Below are 24,698 nucleotides of genomic sequence, written 5' to 3' on the forward strand. Positions count from 1 at the left end.
CACAAGAAATTCACTATTGCTGTTGTGGAAATGTTGCATAGACAAACTATCGTTATAATTGTAGCTCAATTAGCATACTCCCCGGTAGGTATGGGTCCGTTATTGGTTTCAAGGTCTGCCACGGATTCAAACCCACAAAATTTGCCCCTCGTACCGTGTCAGTCCTCGCTGTCATAACTGGACTTTGATGTGATGTTCTGTTTCCAAAAGTCAGGCATTGATAGCACCGACGTTAGCTAACTTGTTAGCATTGAGCGGCACCGCCAGTCGAAATGTCACCAAATGTGGGGATGTGATTCAGAATGAGACAGGAGTCTGGAATAAGTGAACGACCAGCTACAACCTCCCAATAACGTCTTAGTTGCTAACAACGATCACAAGTAATGCTAATATATTGCCTCGGTTTGTGTACATTTTCTGGTTAGCGTCCGTCTTGTCATTTACCCAACTGAGTTCATGACATCATAAAACATCCCTGTTTGAACCCCGCTGTTAGCATGGAAACTGGAAGCGGAAATCATTGTCCCCCAGCTCTGTCACCGCCCATCTATGATGTCATCAGCAGTCCGACTCTGTAGTTCTTTGCTAAGTAACACAGTTATGCCACAAGTCTCTTTTTCTGCTGCAAAAGACTGAGAAATTACTGAAGAAGGAACTCGTAAGAAAGCATGATTTGTTGACAGCCATCTGTCAACAATCAAGTCTTCAAGCAAGGTAAAGGCGATGCTAAATACTATTCATCATTAACTGTACATGAATTTCAAAATGTTTTCTGCATGTAAAACTAAATAGAATGGATGGATTGGATTTGGATTATTTCTTATGGGAAAACCTGATTCGGTTGGTCGAGCCTCCTAGAACGGATTAATGACGCTAACTGAGCCTCCACTGTATAGCACTAGCAGCCTCAATCTCAGTTGTCTTTGGGACATCTGCTGTCATCCGGTGACCCTTTGAACCCAATTGGCGTGCAGGTCACGAGCGGGTTACGGTGACGCAATTCCAACCACGCATCCTGCTGGTTGATCTTAACGGCCTGTGGTCAGTTGGCCTAATGTCACACACGCAGGTGACCAATACGAATTAAAAATGAGTTTGAACCCATTCACACAACTTGGGATTGATCTGTGGCCAGGTGGCCTGAAGACATGATGTGCTTTTTCGAATGGGTCCAAAGAGCCAACAACGGCCCCATTAGCTCTGCGTGTTTGACGAGAACTGATTAGTCAAGAGTGTGTGGTTTATTTAATGGCCGAAAACCTGGGACTACGGCCCGACAACATGCTGCAATGAGTCTCCAGAGCGTGTTTTGGAAGGAGGGCTTGCTTTCACACTGCTTTTAGTACAATGGGCATGGATTTTTTTCTGGGGGGGAGGGGTCAATTCTATTCCTCTGTCGGGCACCTCAACAATTTTCAGTTTTCAAGTTATTGTTTTGTCTGTCTGTGGCGAAAAGCGTTCTTCTCATGAAGGCCGGATCTACGTATGTTGTATGTGTTCAGAATGTCTGTTGATGGTTAAGACGAGCTGGAAGCAAGAATAAGCGTCCGTCTTGTCCTTATTTCACTCAAACAAACACACTCACACAGCCGCACTAGCATGCTCTAGTAAACAAAGCTAACCTCCGCTAAGCTAACCCATTCACACTCCGTAAGAGAGCAGTTTCCGAGTTTTTTCACCTACTTTTTCCGGCCTAAAAGATGGACGAATGGATGGTTGTGATGAGATTTGCCGTGATTGAGCAGTCTGCCGGGGAAATGCTTCCCTACACAAATGTTCCTTCCCCTCACGATGGCAAACTTTCATTCAAATTATGTCAAATTCTGTGAGATTCCGTGTTTAACGGTAGATTCCGTTTTTTATTGGCCAATTCTGAGATTCCGTTTGCAATTTCAGTTAATGGGAAAATCATAGGGCAGGGTCTCAACAATTTAATGCTGCAATGATCATTAAAAGATAAAGATCGTCTTTTGTTGTCTACCCGGATGTTGTAGGGGTGGCGAGGTGGTGGTCATTCAACAATCCGTCGGATTGATCGAGACAAAATGATGAGTTATTTTCACTGCCCTCGCACAAATGATGTTAATCTGAGAACCTTGACCACAGAGGTCTCCAAGTTTAAGAAGCCTGAGGTTCACCCTGTTGAGTTATTGAACCAAAGTCCAGTCCGTCACACTGTCCATTCTTGTCTTTGTCCCAGTGCTGCATCACTGCGACTCGCCGAGTCAATGGAAAACTCATTTAGTACTAATGACATGGTTCAGTCTCCTGCGTGTCCCGTACTTTATTTCACCCTTTCCTTTTCTCTTTGCTCCTCACTTCTCTTCTCATAATGCTCCTGTTACCAGATCATGGTAGCCCTGCACTACCAGCCAGCCATAACACACCAACATGGGACATCCAACACTTGAGCATGGCCAAAGAGGCCGCAGGCACTCGTGTACAAAGGCCTTTAGATGCTGCATTGTTATTTCTTTGGGGTCAGCCATAGTTTAGAAGGCAGTCTTAATTAGTTTACATAACTAATACATGATTACCTCTCCTCAAGTCATCTCCTCCCTCAAAAAAAACAAAAAAAACATACAGTGTCTGCTTAAAACTTAAAAGGCAAGAAGGGGGTTTCTCCATGTTACATATCCAATGTCTTCTTGAATATAACAATCAGGCAGCATGTCTAAGTTTAGAACTGGGGAGGTCAGGAAGGTGAAATGTAAGGAACCTTGGGAGGAACCTGATCTCATGACACCAAATAGCACAAAACAACACCAGATATAAAGTCATATCAGTGATGGATGACAGTTTGAGGTCAGGACCTACATTTGTCCGTCAAAAGGAATCAAACATGGCAGATGGAGAAGTCCTCCCCTGTGGATTACAAATGACAGTCACACAGACTCATAAATACTAAATGGACACTTTTTTTAAAATGTATTTTTTCATAAATTACATTTAGTTGAATATCCTTGAGTGGAACTGTATGTTTATACATGGGGTCTCATTATTTTACAATGACCAGCAGAGGTCGCAATTAATCCAGGCCCAATGAGGTTGCTGCCTAAACAGGTTGCTGCTGCTGGACAGTGTACCCTATCAAAACATCTGCATCCCTTTCACTTAAAAACTATAATAATTCTGGAAAAATGCACTACAATATATATTACAAATAGTACAAAAAGAAGCTAACATTTAATGTTGTTTTTTTCACAGAAATGTCGCCCATCCCTAATGACACCGCCTTGCTTCTGCAGCTTCATCTGACAGTTATTTAACATCCTGAATTACACATAATTATTGGAAAAGCATTTTGCATTTGCACTGTAGCAGACAACATGGTTACAGCACACCCGATCAATATCCATCCCATAGAGTAAACGCCACGGTCACAGGACTTAACGTGAGAGTGTCTGCACACATTAACCAAAATCCGTTCTGCTACCACAAGACAAAGGGATGACCATACCACTATTTCCAGTCTACATTAAAAGTTCCAGTGCATTCAGGATGTGTTATGCATTTGTTTTGGGAAATGTTTACTGCAATGCACTGTACTGTACTGGACTGTAAGAGGACACTGGGGGACGGATCCAAGGCCAGATGCTGAGGAAAGAGGCTGAGCAGCAACAATAGAAGCTTTATAATGCTGTGCTAATGGAGTGTAGGCAGACAATGAGTACATACAAAATGTACTCACGCTCCCAAAATACACTTTACTGGTGATCTGAAACATACATATTGTATACACTGATCAGACGCAATAACAATAAAAACGTTGCACGGTTTAAACTATTTACAAAAACAATAATGCTTAAAATAATAATGTCAGGACAGGCACTCATTGTATTCATTTTCATAATTTTTAATATGGTTAAGTTTATAATGTACTAACTGCATCTGTATAAATAATAGTAATTTACTTTACAGGTGGCTTTATTTCATTTATTTGTATTTAGGTTTCGTATTTCACTACATGAACAGTATATTATTCAAGTATAGCGGAGCAGTCCTAGCCGCAGTGGGCCAATTTATGTGGCGCATTAGTGCACTTCTACCGCCCCCTAGCGGTTATTAGCGTGTAGTGCATCCAGGACCACACACCTGTATGTAATAATATTAGTAATATTTTGTGTATTTGCTTGACTGCATACACACTGAAAGCACAGCCAAATTCTTTAAATGGTTTCCTTAGAAAACAACAAAACATCAATTACTAACACATAATAAATGCTACAAACTACGAGTTTAACTAAAACACCATATTTCATATTGTGGTGTTGAAAAGAGTTGGACTGAGATTTGTAACACAGGGGACATCAGATTGGATTTTGAGTTTTTCGAAATAAACTAACTCAATACTTTATAATAATGGACATAAAACAAGTTATATTAAATATAGGTTTCATTCACGTTGGTTCATGTTCGAATGTGTCAAGATGGCCAGCAGAGCCAATTGCTAATTGTTAATGCTAATTGTGCTTACCTCGTCAATGGCGGTTGTTAGGAGACTTCCAAAAAATAAGACATTGTCCTTCAGACACTTTTTCTCGGAGCCCCCAAAAAGCCAACTTAAAACATTATTTTAACTTTAACTTCTTAATTTAAAAGGCCTGCTCGTTTCACTTGTTAAGTGGCTACCTGTCAACGTGGGGCTTTAGCCCCGCCTTTTCCGCTTCACTTAACCACTTCCGGTACGAACATGTCACAATAAACGTCTATAGAATATATCACAACACGCTTTTTAGTTCATTAATCAATCAATTAGTAGTCGGACTTCATCTACTATTTTCATTTGCATTTTAATTAGATAGAGCCAAACTTTAATCATATAAAAAACACATCAAGTATTGATAATAACCCCCACACAAGTCATCAGTTAGTGGAACTATGCGATTTTCCCCAGCCAATCAATGATGATCAGGAAAGGTTATGATTAAACATTTAAAATGTTGTTTAATGAAAATGTTTTATTGAAGTGTTTCCTATTGTACATGATACTATAAAAACCTCATTCTTTTACATGTATATTTTTTTTAATGATACCAAAGAGAAGCCTCTCCTCTCATTCTGTGTGGAAGTGGTAGGTAGGTAGGTTTTTGGCTTCTTTGTCCTTCTTCGCCACTCAGTGTCAAACACTTGCAGTCATCCCACAGCCTGTGCAACATGATGTGAACAAAGAATAATAGAGCATAAAAGTGATTATAGGGGTGTTATTTCATGTCTACGGGGCTCTAGCAATATTAAAAACCCATATTTAGAAAGTCAAACAGGTTTTCAATGCTCTTAACCCCGAAAATATTCAATTTATTAATATTGATTCCCATGTCAACACAACAAAGACACAAAAAAGGCAAAAGGACACCATTCTGGATTGAATCATAACAGCTTTATTAGTGTACAGTCAGAAGTTGCTCGTTCGCAATTAGAACACATATGAAGATCAGCGCTTGAAGACAGAAATCCTTACCAGCTTATTGTCCCGATGGGATATGCGTTGTGGGAAGCAAGAAAAAAAAAAAAGGCATACAAAGAAAGGTAAAAGAATAACTATACAAAAACACTACAAGTGACGTGAAGCAACTTTCCCCTGAAGTAGGTTTGGATTTTTTTTTTCGGGAATCCACACTTGTCCTTCACAGAAGAAACAAAAAACACAACAGGTGATTTGTCAAGAATGTGTCGAGGTGCATTCGCTCTTTGCAAACTTCTCAGAAAGTGAAAAAGCCAACTAGAGAACAAGGTGGCACTCGTTTAAAGAAGAAAAAAAAGTACACAAAGGCTTCCTGGAACCTGGCAATATGCACACAACTGTAATCTTCTAAGGGAAACACCTACTGTATGTACTGAAAATACACTCAACAATCTGATGTCAATGCATAGAACAAACACTGTATGTGTCACTGATACAACAACCTTAAGGAAACTACATCCTTTTGTTTTTGTTTTTTTTTTTTACCATGTACTGACCTTGGCATTGAAAATAGTCCAGTCAAAAGTATTCCCTACTAAGTAAAAACAAAATAAAAAGACATGTAGATACAGAGAGATAAACACAACTGCCATGGGCTAGTTTAGTTTATGTACAAGTGAGCATGATTCCGCAGGATCAGAAAAAACAATGGGAAAAGGCCACCCTGCAGGATCAGGATCCATAAAGGAATAAAAGTCATTCAGCTTGGTCCGAATGTGGATGTGCATCACCCTGTTTGACGAGCTGTCACGACAAATGTGTTTACATGCACAAGGAATGTGTCACCATCTGATTTGGTGTAAAATCTGGAATGTGACGTAGTGAGACATCTGCCATATTTACAGGTCCCGCCAGCTAGCCTATTATGTACTCCAAGTCGGGGGACATAAATAAGTTGGGGGGGGGGGTATATCCATGCATGTAAACACACTCGTACATACAGCTGCAGAGCTCCACATTTAAATGTTGCGTGCTTCCAATGTTGTAGAAGGCAAAGAATACCAACTGCGGTGATGACGTCATTCTGCATTGCCCAAGCTGAAAATAAAACCTTAAAATCTTAAATATTAGATCACTGGGGACAGGTGAGAACTAGAAATCGGTAGTCATAATGTTGTGGTCAGTGTACAAACAATGCATTTAGTCTTTGGGACAACATAATCATTTTTGCAATTCGTAATGATCCGAGTCACTGCCTTTTATCAAGGGGTATCATATCTTATATAGTCTCAATTAATTTCATTTCATAATAAAGCCATTCCACACCTCATTTCTGGACAAGGATTATTTCACTGATTATGTGAATACCTGGCCGTTTTGACAATTTTACATCCTATGTTACATACTTTTCACGCTATAATCATCTCAAGGGGCGAAGGAGGAAGCAGTGAATAATTTGTCATTTTGATATACATTTATATATAGTTTTGTTTAAAAAAAATCATCAATATGCAAAAACAAAGCTGAAAACCTCAAATAACTGTGCAGTATAATTGCTTGGTTTAATACTTAAAGCTTAAATACATTTGAATTGGAAAACTGTGGACTCTCAATTGCTTTGAACACTCGAAATTTCAAGAGATGCCCCATAATAAGCCAATTCATATCATAACACGATGAGATCGAAAATCGATAGTGAATATTCCAAAAATACACGTCTATGGGGGCTTTCCCACATTCATATATGTACAATTTCAAAGCATTTCTTGCTGTTTCTTTACATCAAAGGCAACTTTCTTGAAAGCAATAAGGATGCATAATTTGGGGCAGTGCAATTATAATATAGAGGCCATTTTTTTTAATCCCACATTGTAGGAGTCTTATCAATATATTATTGATGAATTGAGCGAGGGGGGAGCCATGCATCAGTTCAGGCATAATCGGGGGAAGCATACTGACAGCAGGGGGCGACAGTGGGACGCTACAGTCCTCATCCTGCACGTAGTCAAGTCCTTGATATACAGAAGATAATGTAATGGACTCTTAAGGAAGCAAGAGACAGTCCCAACCCACGGAAACTGCAGCAGAGTCAATACCAAGATGTTGCAAGTGTATACGAAGACAGGTTGTGGTGCGTTATTCATTCACGGCAACAGTGGACAGAGAAGAGAGAATAAACAGAACAATACTTTGGTCACTGAAACCAAGAAACACTATAAAAAACTTTGGTTGAACGTGAACCCAGAGAGTGACAGTTGGACTACAAGTCAACCTTGTGTAAACGAAAAACTCTTGACACTGGATCCAGCTTGAGGTGTGGTAGCGAGGCAGTGAGGAGGCAAGGTGTACTTGGTGAGCAAAGAGATAGACTTCAGTCCCCCAAACAGCCCCAAAGAGTTCTTTGACGTGTGTGTGTGTGTGTGTGTGTCTGGTTCAGCACCTCCGGTCCTTTATACCTGAAAACGTGAATGGATTCCGGGCTGGAAATGCATGATGATTTCAACTAGTAGGTCCGTGGTGATTGGAATGTCAGCCTGAGGTCGATCCAGCAGAAGCAAAAAGGTGATCAGGCTTGCTGTGATGTTTACATTCCACTGCGGCGCTGCTCCTTCTCTCATCCTTGAGGTCCCTTGTGTAGGTTTACTTGTTGGAATGATGTTACTCCCGTCCGTTCTGCATGGTGGAATCCTTTAAGATGCTGGTCAAATGTTGTGTAATGTCAAGTGTCTTCCGCCACTGCTCGACACCATTTAGGACATACTGGAGCAGCGCACAGAAGGGGAACCCATTTGGGTCAGCACCTTGTCCAACCACTGGAGGGGGCCGTTGAGATGCAGCTCAATCCAGCAAGGTGTACTGGTGACTGTCTGGCGTCTGGAGTGATTGATACAAGTACAAAATGGCTATTAATGATCCATTGAGGTGCATAGGTGAGCCACGGGTTACGAATGAGTTAACGTTCGTAGACTGTGATGGAGTTTTTTGTAAGCCCCAGGTCAATATTTCAACCACCCAACATCCGATCTTTAATGAACTATGGAGTCATACTTGACACATGGATGTTGGAGGGCCCCTCTATAAAAAGAAGTGTATCATTTGGTGCAAATAAAAAGAAACAATTATCGTCCAAGCCTGATCAGATGATTAAACGGTCTGCTGTTAGCCCGAGCAGCGGGGACACTGATGGTTAACCAGACAGGCTCCACAGCAGCTTAAGGCCGACCAATGAGGATGAACCCATACACCCCCACTGACAGTGCTGTCTGGCTGCTGGGAGGCTCTAACACAAAAGCCGAGCCAGGGGCAGAACAGATGTTTGCTGGATGGATGGTTAGACGACCAGACAGACAGACAAACGCCCTGTAATCTCAGGCTGTTTCACAACAAAAGGTGAATATAATAGCGATTATACACGTGTGTGTGCTGTTGCCTAATGCTTCTACATGTTACTGTTAGAGAGAACCACCCCAGATGTACAATTGATTGACTTCGGCTGTAGATGTTTTATAGCAAATTGGATGTGGACATAAACTTCAGAAATAATGAACGCTACACCGTCTCATGGAAATACTACTGAGTCTAAGAACAGAACTATTGACATACCTGTACTCGGCACCCCAGCCTTTGACGAAGCTCATCCTGATGGTGCACATCCTGGTCAGCTGGTAGACCGCCTCGAACCCCTGATTGACGGACTGGGCCAGCAGAGCAGCAAACTCTTGGTTGTTAAAAATCTTCAGGTTACAGCCTAGAAATGCAAAACATGAGATGAGACTTCATTTGATGTGCACTGACAAAAACACATTTTAGCGTTTGTGTGGTTTCAAATGTATTTTCTTCATTAAGAAACAGATGAATGCATTGTAAGAACACAACATGTCGTGAAGACTCGTTTCTATTGTACTGTGTTTGAGAGACAAACACACAACAACAAAAAAAACAGTTTGTTTCCAAACAAATGTTGATGGTGACAAGCTGATGTGCTGTGAAACACGGGGGTGTTGCATGATGGCAATTATTCACCAGCTTAGACATTTCCACGTGATGCTCGTGTTTGCCTTCTACGCAAGTGCGCGCTGCAGTAATGACACTGTTCGTGCCGCTCCTTTGGCCAAGAATGAAATGTTCAAAGTTGCATGGATGCAGATTAGTCAGCGTGTGTGGGTGAGAGGCTGAGGAAAAACAAGTCACGTTGTGGAGAGGATTGGTTGCTCTTCTTTGAGGACTGTTTTGCTCAGTCACTCATCAAGAAAGGCATGTAATTACTATATGACATGTTGATTTTCTTAGATGCTGCCACAACATGCTACTTAGACTGTCTTTCTATTCTAATTTTGCCATCAGTGTCATTTTGAGATATTGAGTGAATATAAATTAGTAATAGTTTGACAGCAACACAATAAAATGAGTGTGGAATCAAATGCAGTGCTATACAACAGCCCTGTAAAAACACATCTAGGTATGCCAGTATATTTATATGAAGTCTAACTTTTGTGCAATAACATCTCTTTTAATAAAAAAAAACTCCATGAGTACGTACCTGGCGGTATCTTGCAGACTGTGGCGGGATGCCATCCGTATCGCTGGTTGCAGTTGGGACTCTGGACAAAGATGGCACTGTCGCTGAGGCACTCGGCAAAAACCTCGCCTCCAATGTAATACAACCTGACTCCACGACCTGTAGGGTGCATTGCAAGTATATAAGTAGAAAAATACCGTAAATCATTTCAGCATTTAGGTTATGCACAGTAGGTGTGTTTACAGAGCAGATACTCTTCCAGTGTTTAACATACTTTCATTTTGAAAATCTCTATTATGGCCAGAGTCTTGCACCTTAGCTAATTATGCAAATTAGACAATGACATAATCTACCTTGGCAACCGAGTGCCACAAACCGATTCCACTGACCTATATGCCTCCTTGTCATCTCAACAGTTGCGTTCCTGTTGACGTTGCTGAGAAGCCCAAGGCAGAAGCGTTCAGAGTTGGAGGGATCAGTGAAGCCATCCACGGTAAGAGAAGGCTGCGAAGCATGGAACGTTTCTCCAACTCGCTGGTTGAGCTCATAGTAGGCTATCGAGCACCAAAAGGCTGGTTCGCTGTAGGTAACAGGCTGGAGGTCTGGTTGGGGAAAAAGGCTTCAATAAATCCATTTTATTTTGAGAAGTAGCTTTTCCATAGAGAACCAAACACAGAAAGCAGACTTACCCAGACCGTGACTGACAGGTGACAAGGTGTTAGGTGACAGTTCCGCTGGTGAACCTTAGACATACAAACAATGTATATATATTCCAAACGCACCTTGAGTGTAACACTGCTGTCAATGTCGGACAGCATAATGTAGATGTGACAAAACAAAACCAGCCTACCTGATTCCATACTTTGATTCATCTGCTGGTCACTGGCCTCGCCATCCTCACTGATGTAGCCAGGCGGGGGAGTCTCTGTAAACAGAACATGAATTATGCTCACGAGCATAGCAGAAAACAAGCATGTTCCTGTTAAGATGTCATCACAGTAATCTGTCACCCTATGCTTCTGCTGGCTGGTTATGTAATTAACAACATCCCATTTAAAGTGAATGCGGATCAATCACATTTGAACTTTCTGCACATGGCTGAAGTGTTTCATCCTGCATGAATACAGACCTGGTATGTAGTTATTAGGAGGATCTATGCCGGCAGGGAAATTGGTGTTTTCAGGGATTGAATTTGTAAAGTCATCTAGAGGTGGAAGCTCTGTCAGAATCTCTGTGTGGCGTGGCACCAACACTGGGGGCAGCACTGAGGACAAAGGAAGAGGCATACTGTATGTCATTCGAACACCATCACCGCCATGATTATGGCAGCCCAGCGACATGAGTGAGCAACACATAATTTCAAATCTACTTCAAAGAGATCATTACCCGGTGTCTCCACCCTCTGGTAATGGTATGGGTTGACACACACTTCATCCTTCTTGAGGTTGAAGGCGTACTGGCAGTTGTCGATGGCTCGCAGCTCATGGTGGCTGTGAAGGTCAGGCCATCGCCACAGGCGACAGTAGATGACATGCGGCAGGCCCTTACGGTGGGACACCTGGAGACGGCCATCCAGCGACCTGGTAGAATATGGAATTTGTTTGTGATGTGTTTGTACAACAGAACTCTTTGGTACAAACACTCCATTACCATTACATGCTGCTTTGTGATCATGTAATTAATTATACTACCTTCCGCACACATTACATCCATACATCGCAAACACTTCTCTTTCGAAACCTCAATTGATACACAAAATTGCTGCTAAAGGCCAGAATGTACACACATTTACACATTGTGTGGCATTGAATCACTTTGCTGCAATAATATGTTTGTGTACATGTGTGAGTGTATTCACCTGTTGTGGTCAGGGTATCCGTACATGCCTGCAGAGTCCCACTGTTCTATCATGTGGCCTGTGCCTAGACCCCATAGATCTGAGCAATTGCTACAGAGACACACACACACACACACACACACACACACACACAAAAACACAAAAACCATACAGGACATGAGCAAAAAAGGACAAAAATAAAAGACAGACAGTAAATATGAGATGTTGCATTCAAAATAGGTAGGATGATATCACAAACAATGTAAACAGTCTGCCTCCTCCCATTCTAACGACCCAAAGAGGCACTGTTACTAATGGCGACCATGTGACAGAGCACGGTTTGAAAAGTGAGGTGATGTGAGCAATCAGGCAAAGTTAAATAAATGATTAGAAAGTTTTGGAATAAGGTGCGCCCATCAAATTTCAAGAGATAATTTCTTGTACATATACAGGCCACATAAATCTAACCTGCAGGTTTCCACATAAAGGATACTTACACAGAAAGACACTATAAACCTTGTAATCCTTACTACACACTGCGTTCCCAGTGTCACTCTTCTGGTAAGAGTTGAGACGCGACTACAACAGCTGCCGCGGTCCAAACGATCCAAGCAGAAGGTGTAGTACTTCTACACTTGATCAAACTTACTTAAGATTTGTCAAATCATATTGGCTTCTACTATTGCAGAAATGCACTACTTTCTGTTGTACCCCTCTAAGCATCATGGGATCTGTAGTTCTTTTTTTATCAATAAATTAGGTACATACTTCTTTTTAAGGTACAAGTTTCAATTAGTTTGAAAAAAGTAGAATCTTACAGTTTGGTAATTATGGTAAATTGTTTAGAGCAAGAGACAATTTAAAAATTTGATATTCATAAGAAAACAGTAACAAACTGAAAAGAATATAAACAAAGAAGAAACATATCCATAACAGTCATCCCTTGCAAAATCGCAGTTTGATTATTGCTCCCTCCCTATATTGTGGGTTTTCAGAAATAAATTAAATGATGGCTGTTTTTTGGTAAGCATGAGCTATTACTGGTCATAACAAATTGAAATGCAATTCAACACATTCATATGTAGTATTCTGGCCATGAGGCAGCAGTAATGTTACATGGATGAGACATCCATCCTTATTCCATTACCCGACCTTGCTTTAGGGTTGTTATTTTATGCCGGGCAGGGCTCTAGTAGTGTTAATGACTAGTAGCAGGGCTCTAGTAATGTTAACAAACGTATTTTGAAAGTCAAACAGGCTTTCTGTGCTCTAACTAAAAAAAATATTCCACTCATTAACATAATTTATCTCAGTCGGGTCTGGAAGCGATTAACCGCAATAAACGAGGGACAACTGTGCTTGTTTTCAGAGCGCTTAAACATCACAGAAGCTCCCACAAAGCCTGATTGAACATGAATTTATACAATGTGCATAATTTATGCATATCATTTCTGGAAAAAGAAAAGATATGTGGTATATGTTGTGTTGCACAGAAACTACCAAAAATGACATACATGAGTATGTACATAAATGCAAATGACAATTCGAAATGTGCCGAGACATGACCACATTAAAGTGTTATGTATGGCTTGTTTATGACCGACAAACACCCCTACACACACATACATACCCACACACACCTAGACTACAAACAATGTCAATTAGGTTTATCATAGTTTTTTATTTCTAGTAATAGCCAAAGTATCTCCACACAGCACAAATGACTGATTCATTTCTTATCAGAAAGGCATGCTGATAAGCTGAACACACCCCCAGTATACTTTGTGGCACTTGTTTTGTAAACAGTTGCTAAAGTGTTTGGCATTAACGAAGTTGATATTTATATTTAGTAGCTGTAGTTAATACAATTGATCCAAACATTGGAAAATATCCAGACAGTTTCTGCATGCAAATCATGAAAACGTACAGCTAATAGTACTCATCCTACCCATGCTAGTGGTCTTTCACACACTCTTTCCATTGTATTTTGGAGTTCTAACTGAAATGTACACCTGCTTCCTCCCTACACTACATATCACCCACGAAAGTTCACACAGAGGTGAAATGAGTCACAAATTTCATAGGCAATATCCAACAGTAAGTGAACATGGAGCTCGAGTATAGTAAAATTTCCATGCAGCAGTTTCAACTAAAGCCATTGTGAATAGGATCACGTTCATTGACAGCCGTGATGCATACTGTATATTGTATATCATACCACTTCCAAAAATAGCACTCTCGCAGTACGAGGGGCTTCATGCAGGAAAAGCTTTCCTCACCATTAAACATTCACCATACTCACTGTTTCCCTATGCCATACAACTCTACAGTATATACATGATATACTAGATGTGCTAGATAACACTGAAAAGCGGAGAGATTATGTTCAGCTAGAAGCCTAATTATCTATCACATGCTTCAGTCGGAGCTCATCTGACATCGTTTTGATCACGATAAAAGTTTCATCTGTCCATGTGACTTGGCTCGGTTAGCCCATGATGCAAGATTGCTGAAATTCACTGTGTAAAACAAACGACCCGTGTCATTACAAGCTCTGTGTCAACAGTTAAGGATACAGGATCGTTAGTTGGCTGACAAATTACATATTTAATGGTCGATAGTGTTAAAAAGTAAAGTAAACCAAGCCAATCTATTTTTGTCATCTATTGAAACATTAATACACATCATTTCATGTCCACTATGCATTTTAGTGTGTAAATGTAATCAGGCCAAATTCAAGTATAAATGAGGAAGACATGGCATCTGCAAGCATAGGCTAAAAATAATGCATTAACTAAACTTTAATATCACAACAACCACAAAATCAGATATTTCACTTGAAATCAGACACGAGTTACATAATATCATTTTTACATGCTGTCTGCAACTTACTTTTGGGTCCCAGTTGGTGGTCTAAAAAGCATAAATATCACAAATGCACTAAAACCATAAAATAGCATAGTTTGTCCAAGAAATGCGAAAGTCGATCAAAGGTGGCGGATGCTGGCTCACATCTGAGAATTTGTTTAAAGCTTGAAGTCCAGTTCTCATCCCAGCATGCTTTTATGAACCTTGCGTTGCTCGGTGGGGTACAGTCATGCTGGAACAGGAAAGTCTAACTGTTCCTGCAAAGTTGGAATCATAGAATTGTGCTCAAGGTTGTATTTTTCCCCCCATGAGATTTTGGTGGAATTCCTGATTGTTTACCAGTTCCAATGTATGCCTCCTGAGATTTAGTTCAGACAGTGAGCCACTGGGCCAAGCAAGTATGATATACAGCATATGCCATACAAATGCTGCACGTTTTCTCCACTCAAACTAAAGCCTTGGCTTCACCAGCTGGGGTTTGGTTTCCTCCACACCAGTTTCACTTCTCTCTTACAATGCGCATTTATGTGACATGAATAAAGAAGTGGTTTCTCTGTTTCACAACTTTTATTTTTCCTGCAAGCCTGTGAGGTTGTGGTGTGGAGACATGCGGTTGACTACGGTGAAATGGTGTGTCAGTTAATTGATGAGTTCAATTAAGTGAGTAGACTCAACCCTGAAAGCAGGTTGTATCCTTATACGTTGCGTTATTAACATCCTGAGTAACAGTAATCATGTCCGTGCATGACAGATACAGAACGGTGTAGGCTTTAAACAACGAATAATTGCCAATTAGTGACTTTAAATCTGGAATGTTCAAATCAAAGCTACCTGAGGCTGTTTTTTATGGGAAAAAAACAGCGGTAAATTCCTGAGAATAAATATGTAATTTTGGGAAAAAATAAAATTTTGCGTATAATGTCAGAATATTATGAAATATTACCATGGCTACATGTATTGGCTTATTCAAGTGTCCTTTGTATTCTTTAATTTTTCAGCATGTGGCCCATGGTGGAAAATGTGTCTGGACATCACTGGTTGAAATAAAACAATGTTGAATTTAATAACTTTGATAGTTACAGGTCAGTATGTTCCAGAGGTCAATGGATTAGTTCAGTACTTCCTGCACTCAGCAGGGGGCAACAGCGAGGCATACGCCTCGCAATGACGCAGAAGTAGAGTAAACCAAATGTGGCGCTATCATCAACATCAAATATTTTTTAACGATACCATCTGGCCCTCACAGTGTCTGCGGGTGGACAAACCGCGGGTTTGTGTTCTCATCTCACCTTGGTATGGTGACACACTTTGTGTTGCTGTTCTGCGTGCTGATTGCTTTCTCCAGCTCGTCCAGTTGTCCCGTCTTCTTCAGCTTCTTCACCAGGCTCTTGACGGCTTTTTCACACCACTTCTCCTCCTGCCCGCCTCCGTTCTGCTCCCCCACTCCCCCTATCCCACCTCCGGCTCCTCCACCCCCTGCCGGAGTCTTCTTCCACCCGAGGAGCCTCTTCACAACTGGGGGAGTGAAGGGTAGTATGGAGGACATGCTCGCTGTACGTTGTGTACGTGTGTTTTGAGTTAGCGTCTTAATCTGATGTAAAGGGAAAGACGGAGGGGGTGGGGGTTGAAGCTTGTATGTCTGAAATCCTTCAGGAGATATAAGTGTATATAAAGAACATGTGTATTTTTTTATATAAAGTTTTGTCAAATTTAAGGCATTAGCATTGAAGAAAATATAAAAAAAATACTGGAATGTGCAAATGAGTGGGAGGAAGAACGTCCAAAGAATCCTAAGAAACAGAAAAGGACAAAGAGAGCCCACATGAGAATTAAAAATAACTTTTGAAAACAAAGCTCACATTTCACACCCCGTGCCACAATACAAGGTCCCGGTTCGGTTACTGGGTCAGCTTCTACCTACGACATTTTAACCGAGGTGACAAATCTCCGCTACACTAATCATAAGCTAATCCTATCCAAGTGTACCTATCCTATTATCAAAACCAGGGTTAACCTTCTCCTCCGAAAGCCGGGCAGTGTCAGACTGCATTACACTTGGGCCTGGTGCAGGGTCAAACACACCGCCTTCAACAGCTTTACGTCAATGCTTTGTTTTCATTTCTCTATCAGCAATTTTGACAGGTGTGGGTTGAAAGATCAGATCCATTTTTTGCTGGCAGTTGACAAAGCGCTCGGACCTGCACATGTAACACTATCCCTATACTACAGCTCTCAAGATCAATTTTCACAATGAGGTAACTAGTGAGGGCAAGGCTCAGGAACGGAGCTTTGAGAACGCTCGTGTCAAATTAGTAGAAGAAAAAGCTTGATCAATGAGGCTTAAAATCCAAAAGAGAATGGGACGCTGATGACAGGAAAGAAGGGATAACTGTCTCCAGACCGTTACTCTGAAAGTCCAAGCTCCTTCTTAGAATTAATTTCACTGGCTTAACCCTTGGACTGCTTACAAATACCGGTAGTACATGGGTGGCAGAACAAGTCAGACCATTCCTGAAAGAAATACACTGGATTCTTAGTAGCGTTAACGAGGGCTGTACTTTCTGCAATAACTGTGCACATCAATTTACTTGCATAGGACTGAGATTGGAATGATTTTCCCCCCAAAACACACAGTTTTGTATTTTGTACTAGCCTACAAAAAACCATTAGACTCCTTGTTTTGCTTTAAAGCAGTGCTCAAGTGCTCAAGTGGCAGAGGAAGACTCTGATCATATAATTCGAGATTGACATGTCTGCTTGAATGATGCTGGTGCCATTAACTCACACAGTGGTTTGTACAGATGAATACAAACAATGGAAGCATTGGTTAATGTCATTAATGCGTTTCGGGTTACTTTTACTGTCACTGAAGAGATAAATGTTGGCAGTGAGAAAAACACCACCTTCCTGTTGTTTTGCCATGAGTTATGTCTTGAATGCGGTGTTGCTGTGTTTCTCACCTTAAGTCTCTGCTTTTATCACGGCTGCAAAATAACCCAAAATGGCACCGAAAGTTGCTACTGCCGGGATTTTGATAGGTGAGAAAAAGCAGAGAAACAACTGAATTCAAGAAATAACTCATGGCAAAACAAGAAGGTGTTTTTCTCGCCGACTCTGTGTCAACAATCACATCTTCAATGAAGGTAAAGCTAACCATATTCTTTTCACATTGTTTATATACATTTCAAACTGTTTTTGTAAAACTATAAACCGTATTTGTGTTCGCAGTGATGGCATCATAGATGAGCGACAGAGCTGACTTCTAGTTCCTGTGTCCCTGGATTAACAAGCTAATAGGAATCTAACACTTACGTTTTGCAATAAAAACAACAACACAGTTGGACTCACAAGACGCATGCCATACTGTACACCAGGGGTGCTCATTAAGTCGATCGCGATCTACCGGTCGATCGCGGAGGTGGTACTGGTCGATCGCTGGTCGATCGCGGCGTGACATTAAACCTCGCATCAATGCCGTCACTTGATTGATATACAGGGCAGCCATTCAGATGACAACTGAATGTTGCCCTTCGGGCGACCAATCAAATCAAACAACGTCTCTAAGTGCAGCAGAACTTACGATGTCAGCCTATCATCCATCCCCGTTACTTGATTGACATACAGGACAACCAGTCAGATGACAACTGAATTTTGACCTTTAGGTCACCGCTCATGCGTAAACAACGATGCAAAGTGCTAAGCTAGTCGGCGAATTGCGTCAGATTTTAAGCCCTCGCTAAAGTTTATGGTCACTAAAATGAGTGAAGGGGCTGGACCAAGTAAAAAGGCAAAAACATATCACTTCCATACGGATATGGAATATTATACGGATATTATGATACGGATATTATCCATGACTGATAAACATTTGGAAGTGTGCTTGAGGCTGGCTATCAGCAGCTACTGTCCGGACTATGCATCCCTGGCTGGTTCAATTCAGTGCAAGTCATCAAAGTAAACTCAGGTAATTACAAAAAATGTTAATAGTTAATTATGTGTGTTTTGCAATATTGGCTCATTTGGTTATGTAAGGTACATCAACATACATTGTACGTACAAATAATCCTCAATACATTTGAAAATAAATAGATGTTTTGCATTTTTGTAGTGGGTAGATCATTTTGACTCGGTCATTTTAAAAGTAGCTCGCATGCTGAAAAAGTGTGAGCACCCCTGCTGTACACTAAAATGTACGCAAACCGAGGCAAAATTTTGGCATATTTTTGCGACGCTAACTGAAACACACTCATCCGGGTGTATGCTAACCAAGGGTGTTTTGTACTAGAAATTAAATACTACAGGTTCTCAACTGTATCAGATCAGATTTACTACTACTGTTACTGCTGGGGGGTTTGGACACCCCTGTTTTATATAAATGAATTAACATTAACATGGCACCTTACTCACTCCAAACTACTTCATTCATGCATTAATTATCACCTGGGCAAGGGTAACGGTGCCAGCTCTCCCTGGCCGTCATGCTGCCAGTGCGGCATGAGTAATTGGCAGCTTTAATGCAGCTCTTTTTTTTTAATCATTGATTTTTCAAATTCAACCGTATGTTAGTGTGAATTTAGTTCACATTTTATTCGATTATTTGCAGCCCTAGTGGGAATATTCAAGCAAGCTTTCATGGCGTCAATAATTGTTGCTTCTGGAATAATGTTTTGATGGTAGACAAAAATACAACGACACTAGTAAAACCTTCACATGCAGCTTGGGAATACACACATTTACATTGTGGATTAATTACTGTCCTTATGCGCCAATAAATGTAAGAAGAACAATAACGAGCAACAAAAACTATGGCTTTCGGGGACAAAGCCGTGTGTTGTGAGGAAAACCATGCAAGTAGCACACGGGAGTGTTAATCTACGGAACACCAAAAAAAAGCTCAAAACGTGCTGATACGGCTACGGTGCCAACTCGAAAATGGTAATCACGACCGGAGCGGCCTTGTGGACAAGATAAGCAACTGTATTATGTCTGAAATGTCAAGTCTCTTTGTGAGAAACTGTCTGTTTGGGCTACTTCTTCCCTGCAACCACCCACAAAGCAAACACACACAAGCACTCACAGGGTTTGAAGAATAAGCTAACCCTCGCCGCCACAAACAAGCAGAGTCCGTGGATGTGGACTTTGAGAAACCGCTTAAAAGCGAGCTAAATTCACATACACTCGCAGAGTCTCGGCGAATAAACCCAATTCAAGTTTCTTTGTCTCGTAATGACTGATACTCCATCTTCTCCTCCTCCCTCCGGCTTCAAAAACGAGTGCTAAAAATCTGCTAGCAAAGCTTGCTACTTTGTCCGATAAGTAATCACGCCTGGTTAGGTTTGAACAGTTTTAAGACATGCTTACCGACTGAGAAGGTGAAAGAAGGCCTGGTGGTAACTCAGGTACCCGTCAATAAATCCATCCTTTTCATTTTAATATTAAAACTGTATATACCACCACCGAACCACCGGGATGATGGCCCCTCATTCAAAGCTCAACCTAACTTGTATTGCTTCGCCAAAAAAAGAGAAGCTCATAGGCTCCGCCTTTGCTGTATTTTTATTGGTCGGATTAATTCGTCCAAGCAGAAAGTTGTTGGTAGGTATGTTTTCGATTGGTTTCAGAAGATGTCAGTTTCAAATTGTTGTGACGTACACGTCGGTGATGTTTACTAGTTATACCTGAATTGCCCTTCAGATTATAAAGATTTTGGTTATGATTATTATTATTATTATTATTTTACGATAACATTTTGTGTGTGTGTATATATATATATATATATATATATATATATATATATATATATATATATATATATATATATATATATATATATATATATATCATATTCATTTATATATATATACATTCATTTATATATAAATTCATAACGAGCATATATACACACATATATATATGAAACAGCAATATACATTCATGTATTGACAGTCAATTTGGAGTCATCGTGTAGATATGATAGCATATACATTCAATGATAGCTAACATTAGTAGCTAAACTTTGTCAAACATAACAACTGTACATTGTGTGTTATGTTTTACGTACGATTTGTAGGTTCCAATGTTGGTCCATTATCTGTAGGAATATTTTGAAAGCTGAAGAATAATGATGTCAGTGAAAATTTTCATAGGTAATCTGGTGGCATCATGCAAACACAATATATTCACCATGCAGCACCTGCATGCAAATCAATCCCTCAAATAAATCACAGCTCAGTTAAACTGCTTCCTAGTTTTAAATCAGGCTATGTATAGTTGGACACTTACCTTAATATAGACAATATGTGCCCATGCGCGTTGCACCCGCTGGCTCACCTGGGACTTGTTGCTCAGATTCGTTTTGCATCAGGACTGTTTTATTCTGCAGGGTTTTTTTTGCAGCTATCATACATCAGTGATGCTTCCGGATCGGAAATGATATATTTAACATCCATCCAGCCGTATGAGAAAACACAACACAAGGAGCATCCTGTGGCTCACTGAGTCTTTCATCTCAGTCGACTTTACTGATTTCTTGTAAGTATGTGCATGTTTATACCAGTCCCTTGATTAATTACATTCATATATTTAAATACGTAAAGCAGTATGTTGGTTTATACGTGGCTATTCAGCATTTTACTATAGAAAGACAAAAAAAATCATATTGTTATGGAAAGAAATACAGTATGAGCATACAAAGCTCAGTCGATCATGTGATACATTTACTTTACATTAATGGGAGACGAAGGATTAGTTATTGTAGTGTGTACAATATTGTAATATTGTGTAACATTGTTCCATATTGTCTGCCCTGTGCATGTTCATGTAGTTCCAGGTAGGTAAGAATGATGCTGAGTTAATAACCCTCACTGGGCCATCACCAAGGTGATGGAAACTCCAGAGGGTTGACTACAGTGCTAGTTACGAACCCATGGCGGCACGCTTGGTGGGAAAGTGAGTTTCTATGTTTTTTTTGTGGAAAGAATTCTATTTATCGTGTCCTGTTTGTGTGCAGGTGTGGGTCTGATTTCACCACAAGAAATGGGCAAATGCTGCAAGTGCAACGGGAGGCTTCTGTGCATGTGCTTGCTGCCCTGCATGATGACTTGCCACCTTCTGATTTACATCATGGTCACCATATTTGTCACCATCTCCTACGCTCCCCCGAAAATAACCATCCACTACATTGCTCCGGGGATTTCCGCAAACTCTGGTGCTTTGGCCTCTCACCCACTCAGCCCCTTCTGGAACCTTCATCTGCAGAACGGTGCATTGTGGAACCAGTTGCAGCACTCCTTGGACCGTCAGCATAATCCCATACTGCGAGGAAACGCTACCGGGACTCAGAGGAAGCCCAAAGCAAAGCTATCAAGTCAAACTGGAGGTGAATGCCTCTCTGACTGTACGTCGCAAAAGTGTTCAGAAGCTGGTCAGTATGATGTCAACAACATGCCCGAACAAATGAAGGCATTTGTCAGGTCAATGCACTGCAGGAGCTATCCAATCCTTATCAATCAGCCCACCACGTGCAAAAGGAACACCACTAAATCTGGCGCAGCATATCCCATGCTCCTCATGGCCATTAAATCTCAGGTGGGGAACTTTGAAAACAGGCAAGCCATCCGTGAAACTTGGGGCCGCAGCGGTCTGGTGAAAGGGGAGTCGTACAAGAAAGGTGGATTTGTGCGTACTGTGTTTCTGCTCGGAAGGCAGGACTCCAGTACAGGACCTCACCCGGACTTGAAAAACTTCCTGGAACTTGAGAACCAGAAATACGGCGACATCCTCCAGTGGGATTTCAGAGATACTTTCTATAACCTGACCCTGAAAGACTTGCTGTTCTGGCATTGGCTCCAGCATTACTGCCCCACGGCTGTGTTCATCTTTAAAGGGGACGATGATGTCTTTGTTCGAACTGGTGCTCTACTGGATTACTTGCACAAGCAATGGCAGGAGCACAAACTGCGGAGAGCTCTCACGAATGAAACTCACATCGATTTATTTGTGGGGGATGTCATCAGTAATGCAATGCCAAACCGGAATCCATCTACTAAATACTACATCCCAGAAACATTCTACAAAGGTTCCTACCCAGCGTATGCCGGAGGGGGAGGGGTGGTGTATTCCCTCTCGCTTGCATTACGATTAAAAGAGGTGTCCAAGAGAGTGCGCCTCTTCCCGATCGATGATGTTTACTTGGGGATGTGCTTGCAGAGACTTGGGCTCTCTCCAAGCCATCACCCGGGGTTTTTAACATTTGATCTCCCAGAGACAGACAGAGGGAATCCCTGCGCTCACAAGTCTGTGCTGCTGGTTCACAGACGGAGTCCCAAAGAGATGTTAGCTTTATGGCATAAGTTGCACAATCTGCCCGCTCACTGCTGAGACTCATTTGCCTGTCAAATAGCACGCATTAGGGTGAATGCGGCCATGCAAACGTGAAAGTTGAACTCTAGTGCCACAGCATGATTAATTAAATCATGTATACCAGCAGCACAGTACTCCAGTGGTTAGCATGTGTTGTTGCTTCACAACACCAAAGGTCACAGGAATTTATCCCATTACTATCCAAGAAGAGGATAAGCAGTTGGATGGATGTACCATACCTGTCTTTATGCAAAACGGAGGCGGGATCTGAGCTACCTCAAAGGGTCTGTCAGACACAATGCCGGCTGGCTCATTAGGCTGAGTGCACAGTGGCATCCAGGAGGCGCCATAAATACCAAGAAAGGAAATCACCTTCAATATAATTACAGTAATCCCTCATTAATTGCTGGTAATTGCTTTCAAACCTGACTGTCAAATTTCTGCAAAGTAAGATTCCATATTTATAAGTCAAATATTTCCATAGCTAGAGGATAGAAAACCAGTTTACAACCATCTAAACATTATTAGAGCCCTCTAGGCATGAAATAACACCCCTATAATCACCTTTACACTTGTATTACCGAGTATGGTAGACATAATAAGATAAAAAACCCATTCAAGACATAAATAATGCTTGGGGAGCTGGGGACAGGAAACAACACAGAGTTCAAAGTTGAGTTTTAACATGACCAATAGTCAACTATAATCAACTTATAACATGTTCTACCATCAACAGCAATGATAAAATTTGGAAATCTGCATATATCTATGTGGCACAAACATCCCAAAAAAGTAAACTGCAAAGAATGAAACTAACACAATCCATAAAATTATAAACTGGGCTCATTTGTGAGGCTCAAGATTCCTATAAATGTGTTCCAGTGCAACGGGAGCTGAGTAGGGGGTGTACAGGAAGTGATGGTGTACTTAAAAATTCTTAATTTATGGGCTGTATTCAACCATAAAACAACTGGATTTATGAATTGATATATTTTTGAAAACCGTGATCGATTGGATCAAGGGATTACTGTATGTAAAACTCTTGATTTAACTCTTCATTTAACTAATTGATTTAAATGTAAAGCGATGACCCATTTATATTACTACAAATAATACAAATAGGTCTCATCATTTTTGCATACAGTCACAGACAGGTATTTTATATATCTTTTGTGTACAGTAGATGTTTCATGTGGTGTATAGTTATTGCATACTGTAAATGCTGCTTATGTATATGTAGTTATTGTGTGCAAAATTTGTGTATATTGAAATTATTTCATGTTGATTCTTGTATTTATAATTTATGATGATTTATTCCCTTATTCTATTCATTTTATGTATATTATATTTTTGTATTTATTTATTATTTATTAACCATGTAAATTGGATGACACCTTATCATTCAAATTAAAGATGGTAAAAAAAATCCCATTAATTTTTTTCCAGCGAAATCACAGATGGAGGACTCTGAACTAACACAATCAGTGAAATTATAAACTGGGCTCATTCATGTACTTTGCTTAGTGATTCCTCCTGAGAAATACGACTCATTTTGTGCATACCTCTGCATGGACCCAACCCGCAAAAGCCATTTGAACACTCAATTCATTTGGGATTGAGGGACACCTAGTGGTCATTTCCTGCAATAGCCCTGAAAGTGGGACACCCGTTATTTATGATACAATACCACAGAACATTCATTCATTCAT

General features: G+C 40.7%; 3 protein-coding genes across 8 annotated transcripts in view; 1 reads left to right on the forward strand and 2 right to left on the reverse strand.

Annotated features, from left to right (window-relative positions):
• Window positions 1–4,617, reverse strand: part of skor2 (SKI family transcriptional corepressor 2) — an 81,145-nt gene extending 76,528 nt beyond the window's left edge. For 2 of the 5 annotated variants that reach the window (XM_058050718.1, XM_058050737.1), the window contains exon 1: window positions 4,478–4,617. The gene's annotated coding sequence lies outside the window, so the exon portion shown is untranslated. Of the gene's footprint in view, window positions 1–2,817; window positions 2,866–4,477 lie in introns of all 5 variants that reach the window. The other 3 variants (XM_058050688.1, XM_058050698.1, XM_058050709.1) reach the window with 2 other exon arrangements.
• Window positions 4,618–5,358: 741 nt separating this feature from the next.
• On the reverse strand, window positions 5,359–20,145 carry smad2 (SMAD family member 2). Of its 2 annotated transcripts, XM_058064166.1 has the most exons (11): window positions 19,990–20,145; window positions 15,918–16,418; window positions 11,782–11,871; window positions 11,310–11,503; window positions 11,053–11,187; window positions 10,774–10,848; window positions 10,613–10,666; window positions 10,313–10,525; window positions 9,945–10,082; window positions 9,008–9,152; window positions 5,359–8,278 (listed from the first exon to the last, which is right to left on the reverse strand). In XM_058064166.1, exons 2-11 carry the CDS (start codon window positions 16,172–16,174, stop codon window positions 8,155–8,157), a joined length of 1,425 nt encoding a protein of 474 aa, XP_057920149.1. In that variant the 5' UTR covers window positions 16,175–16,418; window positions 19,990–20,145; the 3' UTR covers window positions 5,359–8,154. The 2 variants fall into 2 exon arrangements, with proteins under 2 accessions (XP_057920149.1, XP_057920152.1); XM_058064169.1 differs by lacking the exon at window positions 11,782–11,871.
• An 883-nt stretch (window positions 20,146–21,028) lies between these two features.
• On the forward strand, window positions 21,029–23,007 carry si:dkey-175m17.6 (N-acetyllactosaminide beta-1,3-N-acetylglucosaminyltransferase 2). Its single transcript, XM_058064136.1, has 2 exons — window positions 21,029–21,159; window positions 21,638–23,007. The coding sequence occupies exon 2, from the start codon at window positions 21,664–21,666 to the stop codon at window positions 23,005–23,007; it is 1,344 nt and encodes a 447-aa protein (XP_057920119.1). The 5' UTR covers window positions 21,029–21,159; window positions 21,638–21,663.
• Window positions 23,008–24,698: the final 1,691 nt, after the last annotated feature.

The sequence above is a fragment of the Doryrhamphus excisus genome, chromosome 2 (assembly GCF_030265055.1).
Source record: "Doryrhamphus excisus isolate RoL2022-K1 chromosome 2, RoL_Dexc_1.0, whole genome shotgun sequence".
Taxonomy (NCBI): domain Eukaryota; kingdom Metazoa; phylum Chordata; class Actinopteri; order Syngnathiformes; family Syngnathidae; genus Doryrhamphus; species Doryrhamphus excisus.